We start from the raw sequence: 17,248 nt of genomic DNA, 5'->3' as shown, positions 1-17,248 counted from the left end.
CAGGTTTTTATTGCTATCTGTGCTCTTGTTTTGGAGCTTTACCCTCTTTTTTTGGAGTGCTGACTATTGTAAGTGAGAGAAAATCTAAACCTTTTAACTTACTGGTACAGGAACAGTGAGCATATATTTTAATGGGGACACTAGTTCCAATGACAGCTATCTAAGGGCTAGTTCATACATGTGTTGATTTATGAAAAATGAGGCAATGTGTATGAAGTATTTTGGACACTTTTTTAAACATTGAAAAAGCATTAGAAAAGCTTATCAAACGCCCATGAAAGTGCTGCTTTTCTAGGGGAAGTGATGTAGAGGAAATGATCTGCTTTGATGCATGTTTAGGTTATGGTGTGGTAGCAGATATTTTAGTGATTTCTCTGTATGATGGATTCGTATACTGTGATTTCTGAGACACTTGGCTTGGTCGAGTTGAAAATGATTTTGGAAAGACTGTCACAGTCATTTGCTCGCACCGACACTTGCTGGCACTGACTCTAGCTGTCACCGACACTTTTCTGATACAAAAAGCTTTGCCACTAGCAATAATGCTCATTGCCTCTGCTCCTGCCTGGCACGGTCAATATTGCTGGCTGTCTTGATGCTTTTGCCTGCACACAGAAGCAAATGGAGTTACCACTCGACTGCTCTGTACAAAAGGAAGTGGCTGATGCTGCTCTGTCCTAGTTCTTGCTACATTTCCCAGTGCATTCTGGGATACAAGAACTTCCTCTGGCTCTCTCCCATCACCCTGCTAACGCTTTTTAAATGATTCACTAATGCGCTGTAAACTCCTATAGGCGTGGTTACGCTGTTCTACGATTGACATTAATAGACGTAGCTGACAAGCAGCAATGCCTCATGAAAGCAACATGGTGCTTAGTTTTTAACACAACGCTACCACACCTATGTGTACTGCACTGTGTGGTGCCCACAGTAATATTCATGGCAGGCATTGAAGGGAAGTTAAGAGGCTTTAAACACAGGGTATTTACACACCTGTGAACAAGCCCTTAGGGTTTATTCACACCGTGGATTAAAGTGGAACTTTACCCATAACAACTTAATAAAAAATAATATTCTTTAGCGAGGAACATGCATTCCACATTAATAATTATGCTACCAAAATTAGTGTGTGCTGTAAATTGCCTCCAGTATTGCTTCTGTTTCTTCCTGCTGAAGGTTGCCATTTTGCTGAAGCCCAGAGCACCTGAACAGCAGTAAATAATAAACAGAACTAAAACCGGGATTGCTAACTCCAAACGCACACGTTCCTGCGGTAAAAATGGCTTTGTGTATAAGTGGGTGCTGCAGCGACCGTCGGCTGGAACCTAACAAAATCAGCAAGGAAAAATGTCACCAGCACTTCGAGGATCAACAATATGGGTCCAAAGGTTTTAATGAATAATCACATAGTTACAGCAAGGCAACGTTTCAGAGTCTCGCAGGACCCCTTCATCAGGCATGTCACATGCGAGACTCCGAAACGATGCCTTGCTGTAACTATGTGACTGTTCATTAAAACCTTTGGACCCATATTGGTGATCCTCGGTATGCTGGTGACATTTTTCCTTGCTAACTGCCACCTTCCACATTTGCTTGTGTCCTCAACCAAACTGTCAAACCATCAAATGGCTGGTGTCATCACTGATCACATGTGCAGTATCATGGCAGTTGCAGCTCACACAGAGCTTCCTTGGCTGTAACGGATAGGAGGGTTTAATTACACTTTAAGGCAGATCGGCCTCTACAAATTCGACAGTGCCTAAAAATAGAGCGTAACTGAGCATGTGCAGAGCAGGGTGAGACAGTGTATCACTGGATTTTAAACAGTATAGGCCCTTTTTTCATGTTTTACATAGCTAGACATGCTAAAGGGACCAGCCTGAAGCAGAACTTTAATTTTCTGACTAAAGTTACACTTTAATGTGCTTTGGGGGGTAATGCTATGTGTGTGCGTCCGGGTGCTACTGAAAATATATGGCACCACATCAAGCTAAAACTGAAAACCGTGAACTGACACTAAGAGAGGATTACTCGTTCTTTAGTGAGATCTTTTCTTACTTTCTGGCATATCTTGAGGCTGGAAGGGATGGAAAATCTCCCCAGAGGGACCCATACACAGAAATCCAAAAATAAACCTGAGAAGGGTTTTAACCACACTCCACCCTATCAAAAATTTAAACCAAATTAAACTATTTTACTTTACATAAGTTTCATTTTACTTTCTCTTTCAGGATCAATTACAATTTGGCAGGAGGTCTGCACCCAGCTGGTTTTCACGTGGTCAACATACTACTACATTGCATAGTCTCTGTCCTGATGCTTGAAGTTTTTTCACTGCTGTTTTGCAGTGGAGCTACTGACAAAGGCAAGAAAATCCTGTATGCTCCAAAATCTGCGCTGCTAAGTGCTTTATTGTTTGCAGTCCATCCTGTACACACAGAATGTGTAAGTATCTGTTCCCACACAAAATCAAATAGTTGCACTTTTTAAATAGGAAAAAGTTAAAATTTGCTTTTACTAATTTTTGAGTTTGTGTAATTCCTTTGGATGTGTACAGTTGCACATTTGTACAGCCATGTTCCTGTGAGAACTAAAATATGGACTCCACAATATTCACAATTCACCTCCAACAGATTATTCTTACTGTATTATGGCCACTCCATTAACTTTATCACAGTGGTTTGGAGGGTTTTAGTTTAGTAAGCAATAGCAGGCAGCTCAACAGTAGCATCTAGAAACCACTGTTTGTATTCATCCCTAGGGTTTGGGGAAGATTGGGTGCCCCGCAACTCCCTTTTATTAGCTTAACAATGTGAATTACATATAAGGCCAACAGTTTGCATTGCAACCAATTGCATTTTCATTGCATAACAAAAACAACCAGAAAGAGTGATACTCTGATTCAGGGCAAATGTAAACACAGAAGGTACCAGAAACCATCCTTTGCAAGCAAAGAAATCTGACATCTGCTTTAGTTTTTAAAATGTGTTTATTTTTTAGTGAAAAATATGTTTATTAATAAGAATTTTCAAAGTGAAAGTTATTTTTGTGGATTGTTGGTCTCAGAATGCTATCTTTTATGTATAGGTGTCTGGAATTGTTGGCAGGGCAGATCTTCTGTGTGCATTATTTGTTGTTTTATCATTTCTTGGATACTGCAAAGCTCTACCAGGATGTAAGTATTCCTATTCATAGTACAAAAGCTGTGTTACTACTTAAATTAAAACAGTATGTTAATGAAGTTCATCTGAGGGAGATCTCTGTTCTTTATTTTTTTTTAAAAATCAACCACCCAAGTTGCTAAACCAATAAATGTGATGCTTTTCTTTTCCCTTGACCAAATGACTTGTCAGCAATTATTACAGTAAACCAGCCACAGCAGATGAATACATTTAAAAATTATCTGGCCACTTGGCTGGCAAGGAGTACAGGTACATGGGTTTCATATACAGTGCCTTGAGAAAGTATTTATACCCCTTGAACGTTTCCACATTTTGTCATGTTACAACCAAAAATGTACATGTATTTTATAGGGATGCACCAAAATTTGGCCACCAAAACATATAAGCTGAAATGTAATTACCGGCTTTTTTTTTTCTTCGCTATAGCACACAGAATCAGCTGTCACTTCCCCCCCAGCTAAAAGAAACAAAGTTTCCTTTTAGTTTATTTCCCAGAGTTAAAATAAACTATGTTTCCTTTTAGATATTTTCTCAAGATAAAAGAAACAAAGTTTCCTTTAGCTCTGGGGAAAGTGACAGCTAATTCTGTGAGCTATCGTGAAGAAGAAAAAAAGCCGGTAATTGCATTTAAAATCGGCACCAACATATAGTGACAGGCAGTGAGGGAGCCTCTCTGTATACACTGCTCCTCTCCTGCCCCTTCCTTGCACAAACTGCCTCCCCTCTCCCTCCTTCCTACAAAGAGGACCTGTCATTCATAGGCTATTGGTCCCCTGTGTGACAGCAATAAAATCATAAGTTTAAAAAATAAAAATATACATGAAAGTAGAAAAAAAATCCAATAAAAACCCCCACAAGAAGAAAGCCAGTGTGGAAAGAAATCCATAGGAAGTTCCATTTGCAGTTTGCGAGAAGTCATGTGTGGGACACAGCAAACATTTGGAAGAAGGTGCTCTGGTCAGATGAGACCAGAAATTGAACTTTTTGGCCTAAAAGCAAAACTCTATGTATGGAAAACTGACACTGCACATCACTTTGAACACACCATCCCCACCATGAAACATGGTGTTGGCAGAATCATGTTGTGGGGATGCTTTTCTTCAGCAGGGACGGGGAAGCTGGGCAGAGTTGATGGGAAGATGGATGGAGCCAAAATACAGAGCAATCTTAGAAGAAAACCTGTTAGAGTCTGCAAAATACTTGAGACTGGGACAGAGGTTCACCTTCAAGCAGGACAATGACCCTAAACATACAGCTAGAGCTACAATGGAATGGTTTAGATCAAATCATATTCATGTGTTAGAATGGCCCAGTCAAAATCCAGACCTAAATTCAATTGACTTAAAAATTGCTGTTCAAACACGATCTTTACAATCTGACAGAGCTTGAGTTATTTTGCAGATGAATGGGCAAAAAGTTCACTCTCTAGATGTATAAAGCTGGTAAAGACATACCCTAAAGACCTGCAGCTTGTAACTGCAACAAAAGGTGCAAATGCACGCCACTTTTTAGATATTTATTTGTAAAAAATTTTGAAAACCATTTATCATTTCCCTTCCACTTCAAAATTATGTGCCACTTTGTGTTGGTCTACCATATAAAATCCCAATAAAATACATTAATGCTTTTGGTTGTAACATGACAACGTGGAAAAAGAGGTATGTATAGTTTTTTGAGGCACTGTACACAAAAAAAAAACTGTAGCATAGATTTTACTAAATTACACTAAGGGATACAAACACAAACCGCAATTAAAATGTGCTCCCTCCTCATTCAGATGGAAAATGTTTGGATGGGCACTGCATTTATTCCTTCATAAGTTTTTTTTGACGTACACACTACAGTGACAAAATTTCAATCTTTCACTACATGTTTAGGAAAATATTTAAGTCAAAAGTTAGCCACAGATTTGTGTGCACGGTGCTTGTTAAGATCTCCTATGTATGTTCACAACAAATGAGGTTCTCCATTTATGCCTGGCCTTCGTGGAGCTCTCACATCTGTTTTAAGTGCACTGTCTTTAACATATGCAAAAAATAGCAGTGCTCTGACCTTTCATATTTTATAGAGAAATCCCTGCTGTTAGATGAGAACAAAGGATTCATGACTGCCTCTGATAAAAGCACTAACGCATCCATAAGTATATTCTGCAGAGGAAACCTGATGAGAAAATACAACTGTTTTCCAATGAAAAATTGTGTTAAATGTTATAAACTTGATAAATTGTCCATTCTGCACTGGGTGAGGAATATTTTAAAAAACTTTTAACAAAATCATTACCATTAAATAACAGAACTCTAATGGACAAGAACTTTTCTTGATTGCTGACCTATATATAATTCGTAGTTACATCATCTGTCACTTGAACTCCATAGATGCAAATAAGAGTTTATATCTACAGAAAATGTACTAAGTATCTGCTAATACAGACTCTCCAGCACATTCCAGTTTACTTGTAGCATCTTTGTGCTTCATGTATGTATCCCAGTACAATGACAGTTATTACAATATATTTGAATAGAATTTTGCTAAAATAACTGATCATATATGTAGTATGCGTGTGTATGTGTATGCCTACACACACACTCTCTATTTCTGTGTATCTCTCAGTATTCTGCAAACTTTCATGTAGCAGTTGATCCTTTTATTCAGTTAGAATTACAGTGGTCAGCAATTACAGTTCATTGACAATGGTAGAGCATTGTCTTTATTTTGTATAATTTTTCTATTTATCGTACTTTACATTCATCACTGAAACCACCATTTATAGCAATCTCAGCTTTGCTGACCTTTGGCTATCTACCTGTCAGTATGGGAAGATATTCAGTGGGAAATTTCAATGTTATTGTAGCTCTTTCTAAAGCTGTAACTGGCTTGCAGGGAATTTTTGTCTGATATTTCAGCGAAGCTCTGCCTACAAGAGCTTGCTAGGATTAAGTGATTTGTAGATGCCAGTTCTTCAGAGGCAGCACTTGGGCTTCCTGTTACTTCAACAAATAGGGTTTGTATAGTTTAGAAGTATGATTCATATTGCACTGATCACAGGGGGTTCCATGACATTGTAAAAGCTTAACTTTGTGGTTCATTAGTTCATTCACTCTGCAACTTACCAACACTAAAGCAGCCCCATACATTTACATTTCCTTCTCTATGTTTGACAGAAAGCAGAATGTGCTTCTCCATTATCTTTCTGTTTGGATCAAAAAGAAGAACCTAAGTGAGAAATGTCTGTAATATTTTGTCAGCTTTTCCATTTTTATTTGCCAGTTTCAGATATGGCTTTTTTTTTAAATCCTCCTTCTAAGGCCAATATCCCTTGTTTTTAGTGCTACACATTACCCTGGCATTTGGTGTGTACTGTTTAAAAAAACAGCCAACTGAGGACCTTTGTAATTCATATGTTTCTCACACTGCAGATTCTGAGATACCAAAAATCTTCTGCAATTTTGCATCTAGTTTACCCTCTTCCTTTGAAATCATAGTGGGCATGTGTAGAATTTTCTGAGACACATATAATAATTCTTTAGTGTCTATAGTCGATTTTGGAATAATTAAAGTGCCAGCAAAATAAAAAATAAAGTGTGATTTTATTTGTCACACAATGGCTTAAAATAACAATGTAAAAGATATCATGAATAACATTTCAGTATAGGTAAAACAAAAATATCAAAACAGAAGTTTTAAAGATGTGTCACCCTTATTTTCCTATGTGCTTCTTGTCTTGTTCAAATGCAGCGTGAGTTTTAGCAAGAAGAAGGAAGTGACGTGATCTTGGGTCTCCTAGAGAATGCACCTGTTTCAGCTTCTCAGAATGTGAAGAACGACAGTGTCTCCATGCTTTGCTTGTGCATGTCTGTGAGTGAATGGATGGACGTGTATGTATGTGTTGTGTATTGCGCCCTTTGCATCTCTTAGGATGTCTTTTTATGTTACATGTAGAAATCATAATACGTGATCTTAGAACCTTTTATGGCAAACAATACTGCTTAGTAGAGCAATGTCATTGAAGGGAGGGGATATTACATATATGGTCTTTTGTTTGAAAAGCCCATATGTAGTGGTTTCATAAGTTGACAATGTTGCATCAGCCAACCCATGTGACAAGTTACTGAATCTATCTTTACAACATAATATCTCAATAATGTTGTATAACCAAAAATCTACTTATGTAACGCATATTACCAACTTATAAAACATTAATGAAATACACACAGATACTACTAGAATATGTATGTATTAATTCATACTATTCTATTTTGGTTTACTCCCATGACATCGTATACTAGAGACCTTTTAAGCAGCTTTGCCCTTCTATAGAATACTCAGCTTCCAGCTAGTTAGCTTAACTCCAAATACATTTTTCTGTCTCAGCTATAACTGAAAAATTCAACACTATCACTTGTTCAAGGCAAACCACACATTTTAATATTAATTATGAATAATCATAAAAACCAAATATTTTGCAAGCTTGCCATCAATATAATATACAGTATGTGCCAAATTATGAATTTGGAATTAATGTTTAACAATTCCCCCTAATTATGATTAATCCAATTAATTAACAAATGCACACTTAATCCATGGCCCACTCACACAGCCTTGTATCAAATGATCTGACATATTATTCTTCAGAACTGGACCAGCTAGAAATAACTTTCCTTCTAATCTCTGTTCTCCTCTCTTCAGTTTCTCTTTCTATAAAAATTCCTAATCACAATACTGATTTTAAATATGATATAGGATGATAATAATAGTAATGCAATAATAATATATTAATTTATGTAATAATATATTTCCATATTTGTGCAATAATATTTTAGCTCTCTGGAAATATACTTTACATTCTAAAATGTGTCTAAAATGCGATTGTGTTTTTTTTTTTTTAACCTTTTAACAAAAGATGTTCTATTAACTAGAATGACTCTGTGAAGCATTAGCCAAAACATATTCAGTATATGAATGTGTAAAAATAATAATAATAATAATATTATTATCCTAATATGGATGTTAGTATCAGAATAAGAGGATCATCAAAAATGTACATGTGGCCTATACCAATGTTTTCAATAATACATTATTTTATCAGTAGTAGATAGACTTCTTCTGATGAATGTTTTCTTCATGCAATATCTATAAAATATCTTCTTCTTTAAGTTATGTAAAATTAGAAAAATTATGCTGAACGTGATAAAGCAGTCATAAGTATGAAGTATAAAACTTTTGTCCAATCTTCTTCCTGAGAAGATCTCTTCTTTAACTTCTGAATTCCTTGACTTTAGCTTTGCAGGAGATTGTTACGCTCCATATTTGGTTTTAGATGCCATTTCTGAAAAGAAATGCAGTGTCATTACTTTGGCACAAACAGTTTACCGTATATACTCGAGTATAAGCCGACCCGAATATAAGCCGAGGTACCTAATTTTACCACAAAAAACTGGGAAAAACTATTAACTCGAGTATAAGCCCCATCATTAGTATCAGTGGGAGGAATAGTGCCCCATCATTGGTGTCAGTGGGAGGAATAGTGCCCCATCATTGGTATCAGTGGGAGGAATAGTGCCCCATCATTGGTGTCAGTGGGAGGAATAGTGCCCCATCATTGGTATCAGTGGGAGGAATAGTGCCCCATCATTGGTGTCAGTGGGAGGAATAGTGCCCCATCGTTGGTGTCAGTGGGAGGAATAATGCCCCATCATTAGTATCAGTGGGAGGAATAGTGCCCCATCATTGGTGTCAGTGGGAGGAATAGTGCCCCATCGTTGGTGTCAGTGGGAGGAATAATGCCCCATCATTAGTATCAGTGGGAGGAATAGTGCCCCATCATTGGTGTCAGTGGGAGGAATAGTGCCCCATCGTTGGTGTCAGTGGGAGGAATAATGCCCCATCATTAGTATCAGTGACACCAATGATGCGGCACTATTCCTCCCACTGACACCAATGACACTTGCTGACCCCTGTTGCAGTATGGTGCTGCTGCAGCCAGCATATGTGGTTGCAGCAGCACCTCTGCACTGCACACTTACCGGCTTTTCCCTCACTCGATTTTCGCGGGTCCGCTCGGCTCCGCCTCCTCGCCCGTGATTGGCCGCCTGTGTACCTTTCCTGAGCTACAGTTCTGGCGGCCAATCACCGGTGAGGAGGCGGAGCCGAGCGGCATGAGTGAGGGAGTGGCCGGAGTGACGGAAGGAGCAGCGCTTCCTGGATGGATCATCGTGGGAGCCAGGTAAGAGACAGCAGCCCTCTGCCCACCCCTGTACGCGCCCCCCTTGACGGAGCCTCGTGTCCCACCTGCAGACGTTGACTCGAGTATAAGCCGAGGGGGCCGTTTTTCAGCACAAAAAAATGTGCTGAAAAACTCGGCTTATACTCAAGTATATACGGTACATTATTCTTGTACCTTTTTTCAACAAATGTCCAAAATTATGGGACAATAGTTTTATGAATTTGGAACACTATATGTGAAGTAACATCACTTTATATTTCTCTTCATAGAAAACTTCTGTATATCAATGTACTGTCCTTGTCCTGTCTAAGATGACCAAAAATAATACAAAAGTAGTGTGAAATTTCGGTATGACAGGACGCAACATCTCTTTTTTGGTCATGACTCAAAACCCTGTTTTCACAAACAAAGGTTTTGTATCACCCCAGAGAGGACAATGAATTATGCCTTTGTTCTCATCTCTATAAAATTAGAAATATGTGTAACTGTTTTCTGTGCTGATGTCATTATTCTGGTGTTAGACTGTTCTTCAGTAATACATACTGGTTCAACACCTTTCTCAGTTCTTATGCTGAGAATGTGAGGTAAAGACTTTTCTGATACAGTTGTACAAACATGCGTTGGTGTGTTTTCCTGAAAATGTCTTCCTGTTACATCTATCTCAATGTGTTTGGCTGACAATGCTCTAAACCAGTGGTCGGCAAGCCGCGGCTCGCGAGCCACATGCGGCTCTTTACCCACTCTAATGCGGCTCTTCTGTGTGCCGGGCGCCTGCTCCCCTCCCTCCTCTCGGTCGGCCGCTCCCCTCCCTCCTCTCGGTCGGCCGCTCCCCTGCCTCCTCTCGGTTGGCAGCCCCAAAAGTCCGCGCGGACCTTTTAATCCGGCCCGCGGATGTGGCTGTCAGGATGTGTGTAGGCGGGGCAGCGTGCCGAACGTGAGGGGAGGGGAGCTAGGCTCCTCTCACAGTCCGCCCTGAAGACCCGAACGGCGCGGGAAGACAGCGAGAGGAACGCAAAAGGTAAGTGAATTGACACGGGGGACTTGGCTTACTAGAAGGGGGGGGGGATAGTACTGTGGGGGGTGAAATACTATATGAGGGATGAATTACTTTATGAGGGATGAATTACTATATGGGGGGATGAAATACTATATGAGGGATGAAATACTATATGAGGGATGAAATACTATATGGGGGGATGAAATACTATATGAGGGATGAATTACTTTATGAGGGATGAATTACTATATGGGGGATGAAATACTATATGGGGGGATGAAATACTATATGGGGGGATGAAATACTATATGAGGGATGAATTACTATATGAGGGATGAATTACTATATGGGGGATGAATTACTATATGAGGGATGAAATACTATATGGGGGGATGAAATACTATATGAGGGATGAAATACTATATGAGGGATGAATTACTATATGAGGGATGAAATACTATATGAGGGATGAAATACTATATGAGGGATGAATTACTATATGAGGGATGAAATACTATATGAGGGATGAAATACTATATGAGGGATGAATTACTATATGAGGGATGAAATACTATATGAGGGATGAATTACTATATGAGGGATGAAATACTATATGAGGGATGAAATACTATATAGGGGGATGAAATACTATATGAGGGATGAAATACTATATGAGGGATGAAATACTATATGGGGGGATGAAATACTATATGGGGGGATGAAATACTATATGGGGGGATGAAATACTATATGAGGGATGAAATACTATATGAGGGATGAAATACTATATGGGGGATGAATTACTATATGGGGGATGAAATACTATATGAGGGATGAAATACTATATGAGGGATGAAATACTATACGGGGGATGAAATACTATACGAGGGATGAAATACTATACGGGGGATGAATTGCTATGGGGGATGAATTACTATATGGGGGATGAATTACTATGGGGGATGAATTACTATATGGGGGATGAATTACTATGGGGGATGAATTACTATATGGGGGATGAATTACTATGGGGGATGAATTACTATATGGAGGATGAATTACTATATGGGGGATGAATTACTATGGGGGATGAATTACGATGGGGGATGAATTACTATATGGGGGATGAATTACTATGGGGGATGAATTACACTATGGGGGGTGAATTACTATATGGGGGATGAATTACTATGGGGGATGAATTACTATATGGGAGATGTATTTTCAGTTTTAAAAATGTGGCTCTCAAAATAAATTTCAATCATGGTTTTGGCGAGATTTGGCTCAGTTGAAAAAAAAGGTTGCCCACCACTGCTCTAAACCATTGAGGATACCTTTCATGACATTCTCTGAAACCATCTTCCTCAAGAATTCCTCTTAGTGAGTAGTCAGGAGTCTGTAATATGATCTTGTTTGACTTCGCTATGGTCTCTGATGCTTTGATTTTATAATAAACAGCTAAGTTGCTGTACACCTGACTCAAAAGTTTTTTCCAATGATGATACAACTCTGGAGAAGTAACTAATTATTCTCTCATTACCGTCTTTTAATTGAGACAGTTACTGAAATTGCATTATCAGATACATGAGTTTTCAAAAACGAAAGGGGCTTCAGAATAAACACCTAATGTATCTAATGCTGGAGCATTCTGCAAATCTTTTTTCAACACTTCTAAAGCATTTTTCTCATTTGGACCCTATTGGTCAACTATATCATTTTTAAAAAGATATATATAATGGTTTTACTTTCTCAGCGAAACCATGTATGAACTCTCTGCAATTATTTATTTTATTCAAAAATTGATGCAATGCTTTATGAGTTGTTGGAATTTGAATAGAAGTGATAGCTCTGACTGTTTCTTGCAATAATTAGCTCTTTCCTTGACTAATCTGCATGTGAAGGTATTTTACCTGACTTTTCATCAGCTGAACTCTTTCCGTGTTTAATTTTAGGCCTGCAACCTGTAACAACATAAACAACTCCGACAAAAGAACAATATGTTCATCAATATTCTGCATACTCTGCATAATCGTATCTACATGTTGAAAAATGCATTTTGGCCTTGAGAACTTTGATAGCATTTTTGCTATAGACTCATGGACTACACCATCACTGATATCTAGGCCAGCTATTTATCGAGTGAATGTATATGTCTTTTTCTGGAACTTGAAAGCTAGCTTGTACTGACAACTTTTAGCTAAGGGGATGGAAAAATGGCTGTTAGCAACTTCTAGTACTGAGAACACTTTGGCCTTGTCATCCAAATGTAACTTGATATTAGAATGATCAGGAACAACTGCTTTGTTATTTGTAATCTGTTTTATTCAGTGTGCTGAAGTCAACTGACAAAGAATATGAATTATCAGCTTTTTTGATAGGCCAAATACAGTTATTTACCACTGATTGTGCTTTCTTTAAAATGCCAAGTTGTACAAACTCTTGAATAATGGCAGAAAGTGGTCCTATTGAATCTAGTGGTAATTCATACTGATTAAGAGGTTCTGGATCTTTTCCCTCAATATTCAGTTCTGTATTTTTCAAAGTTCCTATGTCATTTGTAAACCTTGACCACAAACTTGGAAAATGTTGTACCGCTTCCTTTCAAGCACAATTACCATTAGTATCAGGCCATTTTTGTGTTGTAGACATATTAGTAATGGAACCAACATTACTATATACAGAAGGATCAATTAACACCGATTTGGGCTTAGATGGATTCCTCCAAACAACTTTAGTCATCATATCAGTAATCCACTTCTGTTTATTGATTACATCAATGCCAAGAATATTCTCTGCACCGTGACAAAACAAAATGTCAGTGTTAGTTTTTCACTAGCCCAGGTACTTCAAATGTTACATTAGACACCCGTCTAGCAGTGGAATGACCTGTATTATTAAAACCTTTTATATTACATATGGGTGAGTTGTCATTCTTACTGGGACCGGTAGTTCCTAACATAACTGCTGCCTGACTATTTTTGTCACATTGAATCATGGCTACCTCATAAGTGAGATTGCTCTGTTTCAATTGTCTCCTAATTTTATCAATGAAACTTGCTGTCTCATTCAGATTTTGACATTCCTGTGCTATGGCTAATGATGTCGAGTCAAGGTACTTAAATTTCTTTACAAAAGCTTTAATCATAGCTGAGTCTTCTTCATTTTCTACTCCAAATATCATTTTATATGCTTTGGAAAATTTAATTTTAAACTCAAAAGGGTCTTCTGCAGTAGTCTGTAATAGGTCTAGCATTTCTATGGAAGGTACGTCCTCACCAGTTGTACTTAACAGCAATTGCCGCAGTCTGTCTGTTGCGTCACTATGTTTCTCTTGTCCTTTGTCATTAATAACAGATGTTTTTTATTCGGGTAATAAAATTAATCGGCAACCATAAATGAAATAAATTATTTCTTTGATAATTTGAAAGTTTATTACGTTCTGCGTGGGACTCAAACATCTCCGCATTGCAAAACGCATCTCTCTTTGAGTCATAAGCAGGGATGTCTTTTAAAACTTTCATTAGTTGGTTATGTATTTGCAACTTAAGTTTTGCAGTTTTACGTAACAATTCTTTGTTTAATTTCTGTTACGTCATCAGAGCCAATATCTTCTATTTCCGAACTTTCGGGAATATAGGAAAGTTGTGGCTTTGACCTTGAACCACTCTGTTTGTCATCTGTGTTTGTTATCATGGCAACCTGTTTACTGTCATTCTGTAGTCTTAACAAAAGATTTGTTTTAGACTCTATTTGTTTCTCAAGATCTTGTATACAATCACACACACTTTCACACTTTGGACAATTAACAGAATCTTGGGACAAATTTCCATGCATTTCTGTGTTCTGTACAGTGCTTTAATGTACAAACATTTTTAGCAGGTAAATCAACATTAAAAATCATTTTGTTGAATATGCTTACCAAATTTAAGATATTAGATATCTTTTTACGCTGTTTGTTTACAGTAAATCTACATTTTTATGTCTGAACATTGGCCTGTAAACATTCATTGTACATGTATTGTCATAACCATCATCAGGATATAAAGAAACATCTTTAAACTCTAACTTGCTTTCTGTAGCTAATTCATCAAATTCCATAATTTTTACTCACCATAATCAGAAGATTTTCTCGTTTGACCCGGCTCAGTCACTGGACCTTTTGTCCACGTCTGGTCAATCACCTTAGTCTCTTCCTTTCCTAGGTTCTCGATCGTCTTTTTCTCAAGATTTGAATATTCACAAAATTGTGGATTCGTCCCCCCCAATCAAGGATTGGGGAGCTGCGTAAAAATGGAAAAAAGACTGTGATGGGGGCTTGCCATTAATGTAGAATTTTCTGTGAGACATATAATAGTTCTTTAGTTTCTAAAGGCGATTTTGTAATAATTAAAGAGCCAGTGAAATAAAAAATAAAGTGTGATTTTATTTTATCATGCAATGGCTTAAAAGAACAATGTAAAAGGTATCATAAATAAACGTTCAGTGTCGGTAACACAAAAATATCAAAATAGAAGTTACATGGATGTGTCACCCTTATTGTCATGGCTGTCTTCCTATGTGCTTCTTGTCCTGTTCAAATGCAGCACGAGTTTTAGCAAGAAGAAGGAAGTGACATGATCTTAGGTCTCTTAGAGAATGCACCTGTTTCAGCTTCTCAGAATGTGAAGAACGACAGTGTCTCCATGCTTTGCTTGTGCATGTCTGTGAATGGACGGACGTGTATGTATGTGTTGTGTGTTGTGTATTGCGCTCTTTGCATCTCTTAGGATGTCTTTTTATGTTACATGTAGAAATCATACTTTGTGATCTTAGAACCTTGTATGCAAACAATACTGCTTAGTAGAGCAATTTTATTCAAGGGAGGGGATATTACATATATCGTCTTTTGATTGACAAGCCCATATGTAGTGGGTTCATAAGCTGACAATGTTGCATCAGCCAACCCATGTGACAAGTTACTGAATCTATCTTTACAACATAATATCTCAATAACGTTTGTATAACCAAAAATCTACTTATGGAACACATTTCCAACTTTAAAACATAAACTAAGTACACACAGATACTATTCGAATATATATATATATATATATATATATATATATATATATATATATATATATATTTCATTCATTCATACTAATTCTATTTTGGATCACTCCCATGACATCCTATACTAGAGACCTTTTAAGCAGCTATGCCCTTCTATAGAATACTCAGCTTCCAGCTAGTTAGCTTAACTTCAAATACATTTTTCTGTCTCAGCTATAACTGAAGAATTCAACACTATCACTTGTTCAAGGCCAGCCACACATTTTATTATTAATTATGATTAATCATAAAAACCAAATATTTTGTAAGCTTGCCATCAATATAAGTGCTGAAAATATGAATTTGGAATTCATGTTTAACAGTATATTTCATACAATGTTCAGTTTTTTGACCACGTGAAATATCCTTAACCCCTTCCTGACGACTGTTCACATACAGGTGGCCTCATGGAAGTAGGTCTTTTCCTGAGGGGCTGCATATATGCGTATCTCTCTTTGTGTTGGGAGCGCACCGCACATCATGCTCCCAACACAGAGACTGGGCTTTCACCAACAATCAGGACCTAGGACTCCCGGTTCCGGGTCACCTGATCGTTGTGATAGCCTCTCAGTGATCAGTCACTGTGAGCCCACCCATGTTTACTTCCTCTTCTGAATGGAGGGGAAGATGTGTTGTTTATTCCTATCCTTGCAGGAGATTAAGCTGTAAATTAACAAAAAAAAAAAAAGTTTGTAAAAAATAAATTAAATAAATTAAAAATAGAAAAGTAGAAAAAATAAAGAAAAAAAATTACGATCAAGGTTGGCCAGGTTAGTGTTGGGGTCCAAGGTTTGGGTCAAAGGTCACAGTCAGCATATTTTGAGTAGAATTTTTTTTTTTAAAAGTAGTATCCTTGTCAGTTAGTGTCAGTATCATTGCATTTTAGTCCAGATTAAAAGAAAATGCAAAATGCGCACCATTGTTTCTGGGGCCAAATATGGGTACACATAACTAACATACACATACAGTGGATATAAAATGTCTACATACCCTGTTTAAAGTGTCAGGTTTCTGTGATGTAAAAAAATGAAACACAAATAAATCATTTCAGGACTTTTTCCACCTTTAATGTGACCTATGAAATGTACAATTGAAAAACAAACCTTTTGTTAGGGAAAGTAAACATAAAAAACTAAAATAATGTGGTTGCATAAGTGTGCACACCCTCTTATAACTGGGGATGTAGCAGTGTTGAGAATTAAGCAATCACATTCAAAATCATGTTAAATAGGAGTCAGTACACACCTGCCATAATTTAAAGTGCCTCTGATTAACCCCAAATAAAGTTCAGCCATTCTAGTAGGTCTCTCCTGACATTTTCTTAGTCGCATCCTACAGCAAAAGCCATGGTCTGCAGAGAGGTTCCAAGCATCAGAGGGTCTCATTGTTAAAAGGTATCCGCCAGGATAATGGTACAAAAAACATTTCTAAGCCATTAGATATACCATGGAACACAGTGAAGACATTCATGAAGTGAAAGTGGAGGAAATATGGCACAACTTTGACATTACCAAGAACTGGACATCCCTCCAAAGTTGATGAAAAGACAAGAAGAAAACTGGTCTGGAAGGCTGCCAAGAGGCCTACAGCAACATTAAAGGAGCTGCAGGAATGTTTAGAAAGTACTGGCTGTGTGGTACATAGTTACATAGTTAGTCTGGCTGAAAAAAGACAATCCAGTTCAACCATTAAAAAAAAAAAAGTTATCCTATACCCACAGTTGTTCCAGAGGAAGGCAAAAAAAACCCAGCAAAG

At 37.7% G+C, this 17,248-nt stretch overlaps 1 protein-coding gene across 3 annotated transcripts in view; it reads left to right on the top strand.

The window, feature by feature from the left end:
- Window positions 1–17,248, top strand: part of TMTC4 (transmembrane O-mannosyltransferase targeting cadherins 4) — a 186,354-nt gene that overhangs the window by 38,769 nt on the left and 130,337 nt on the right. For all 3 annotated transcript variants that reach the window (XM_089679945.1, XM_089679946.1, XM_089679947.1), the window contains 2 exons: window positions 2,232–2,445; window positions 3,088–3,175. In XM_089679945.1, the coding sequence (XP_089536071.1) occupies window positions 2,232–2,445; window positions 3,088–3,175 (302 nt within the window). The remainder of the gene's footprint in view (window positions 1–2,231; window positions 2,446–3,087; window positions 3,176–17,248) is intronic.

Source organism: Staurois parvus, unplaced genomic scaffold, assembly GCF_062004578.1.
Source record: "Staurois parvus isolate SC_StPar_1 unplaced genomic scaffold, SC_StPar_1.0 ptg000233l, whole genome shotgun sequence".
In the NCBI taxonomy this organism is placed as follows: Eukaryota; Metazoa; Chordata; class Amphibia; order Anura; family Ranidae; genus Staurois; species Staurois parvus.
The sequence above is the reverse complement of the archived record's forward strand: the minus strand, read 5'-3'. Positions and strand labels throughout refer to the sequence as shown.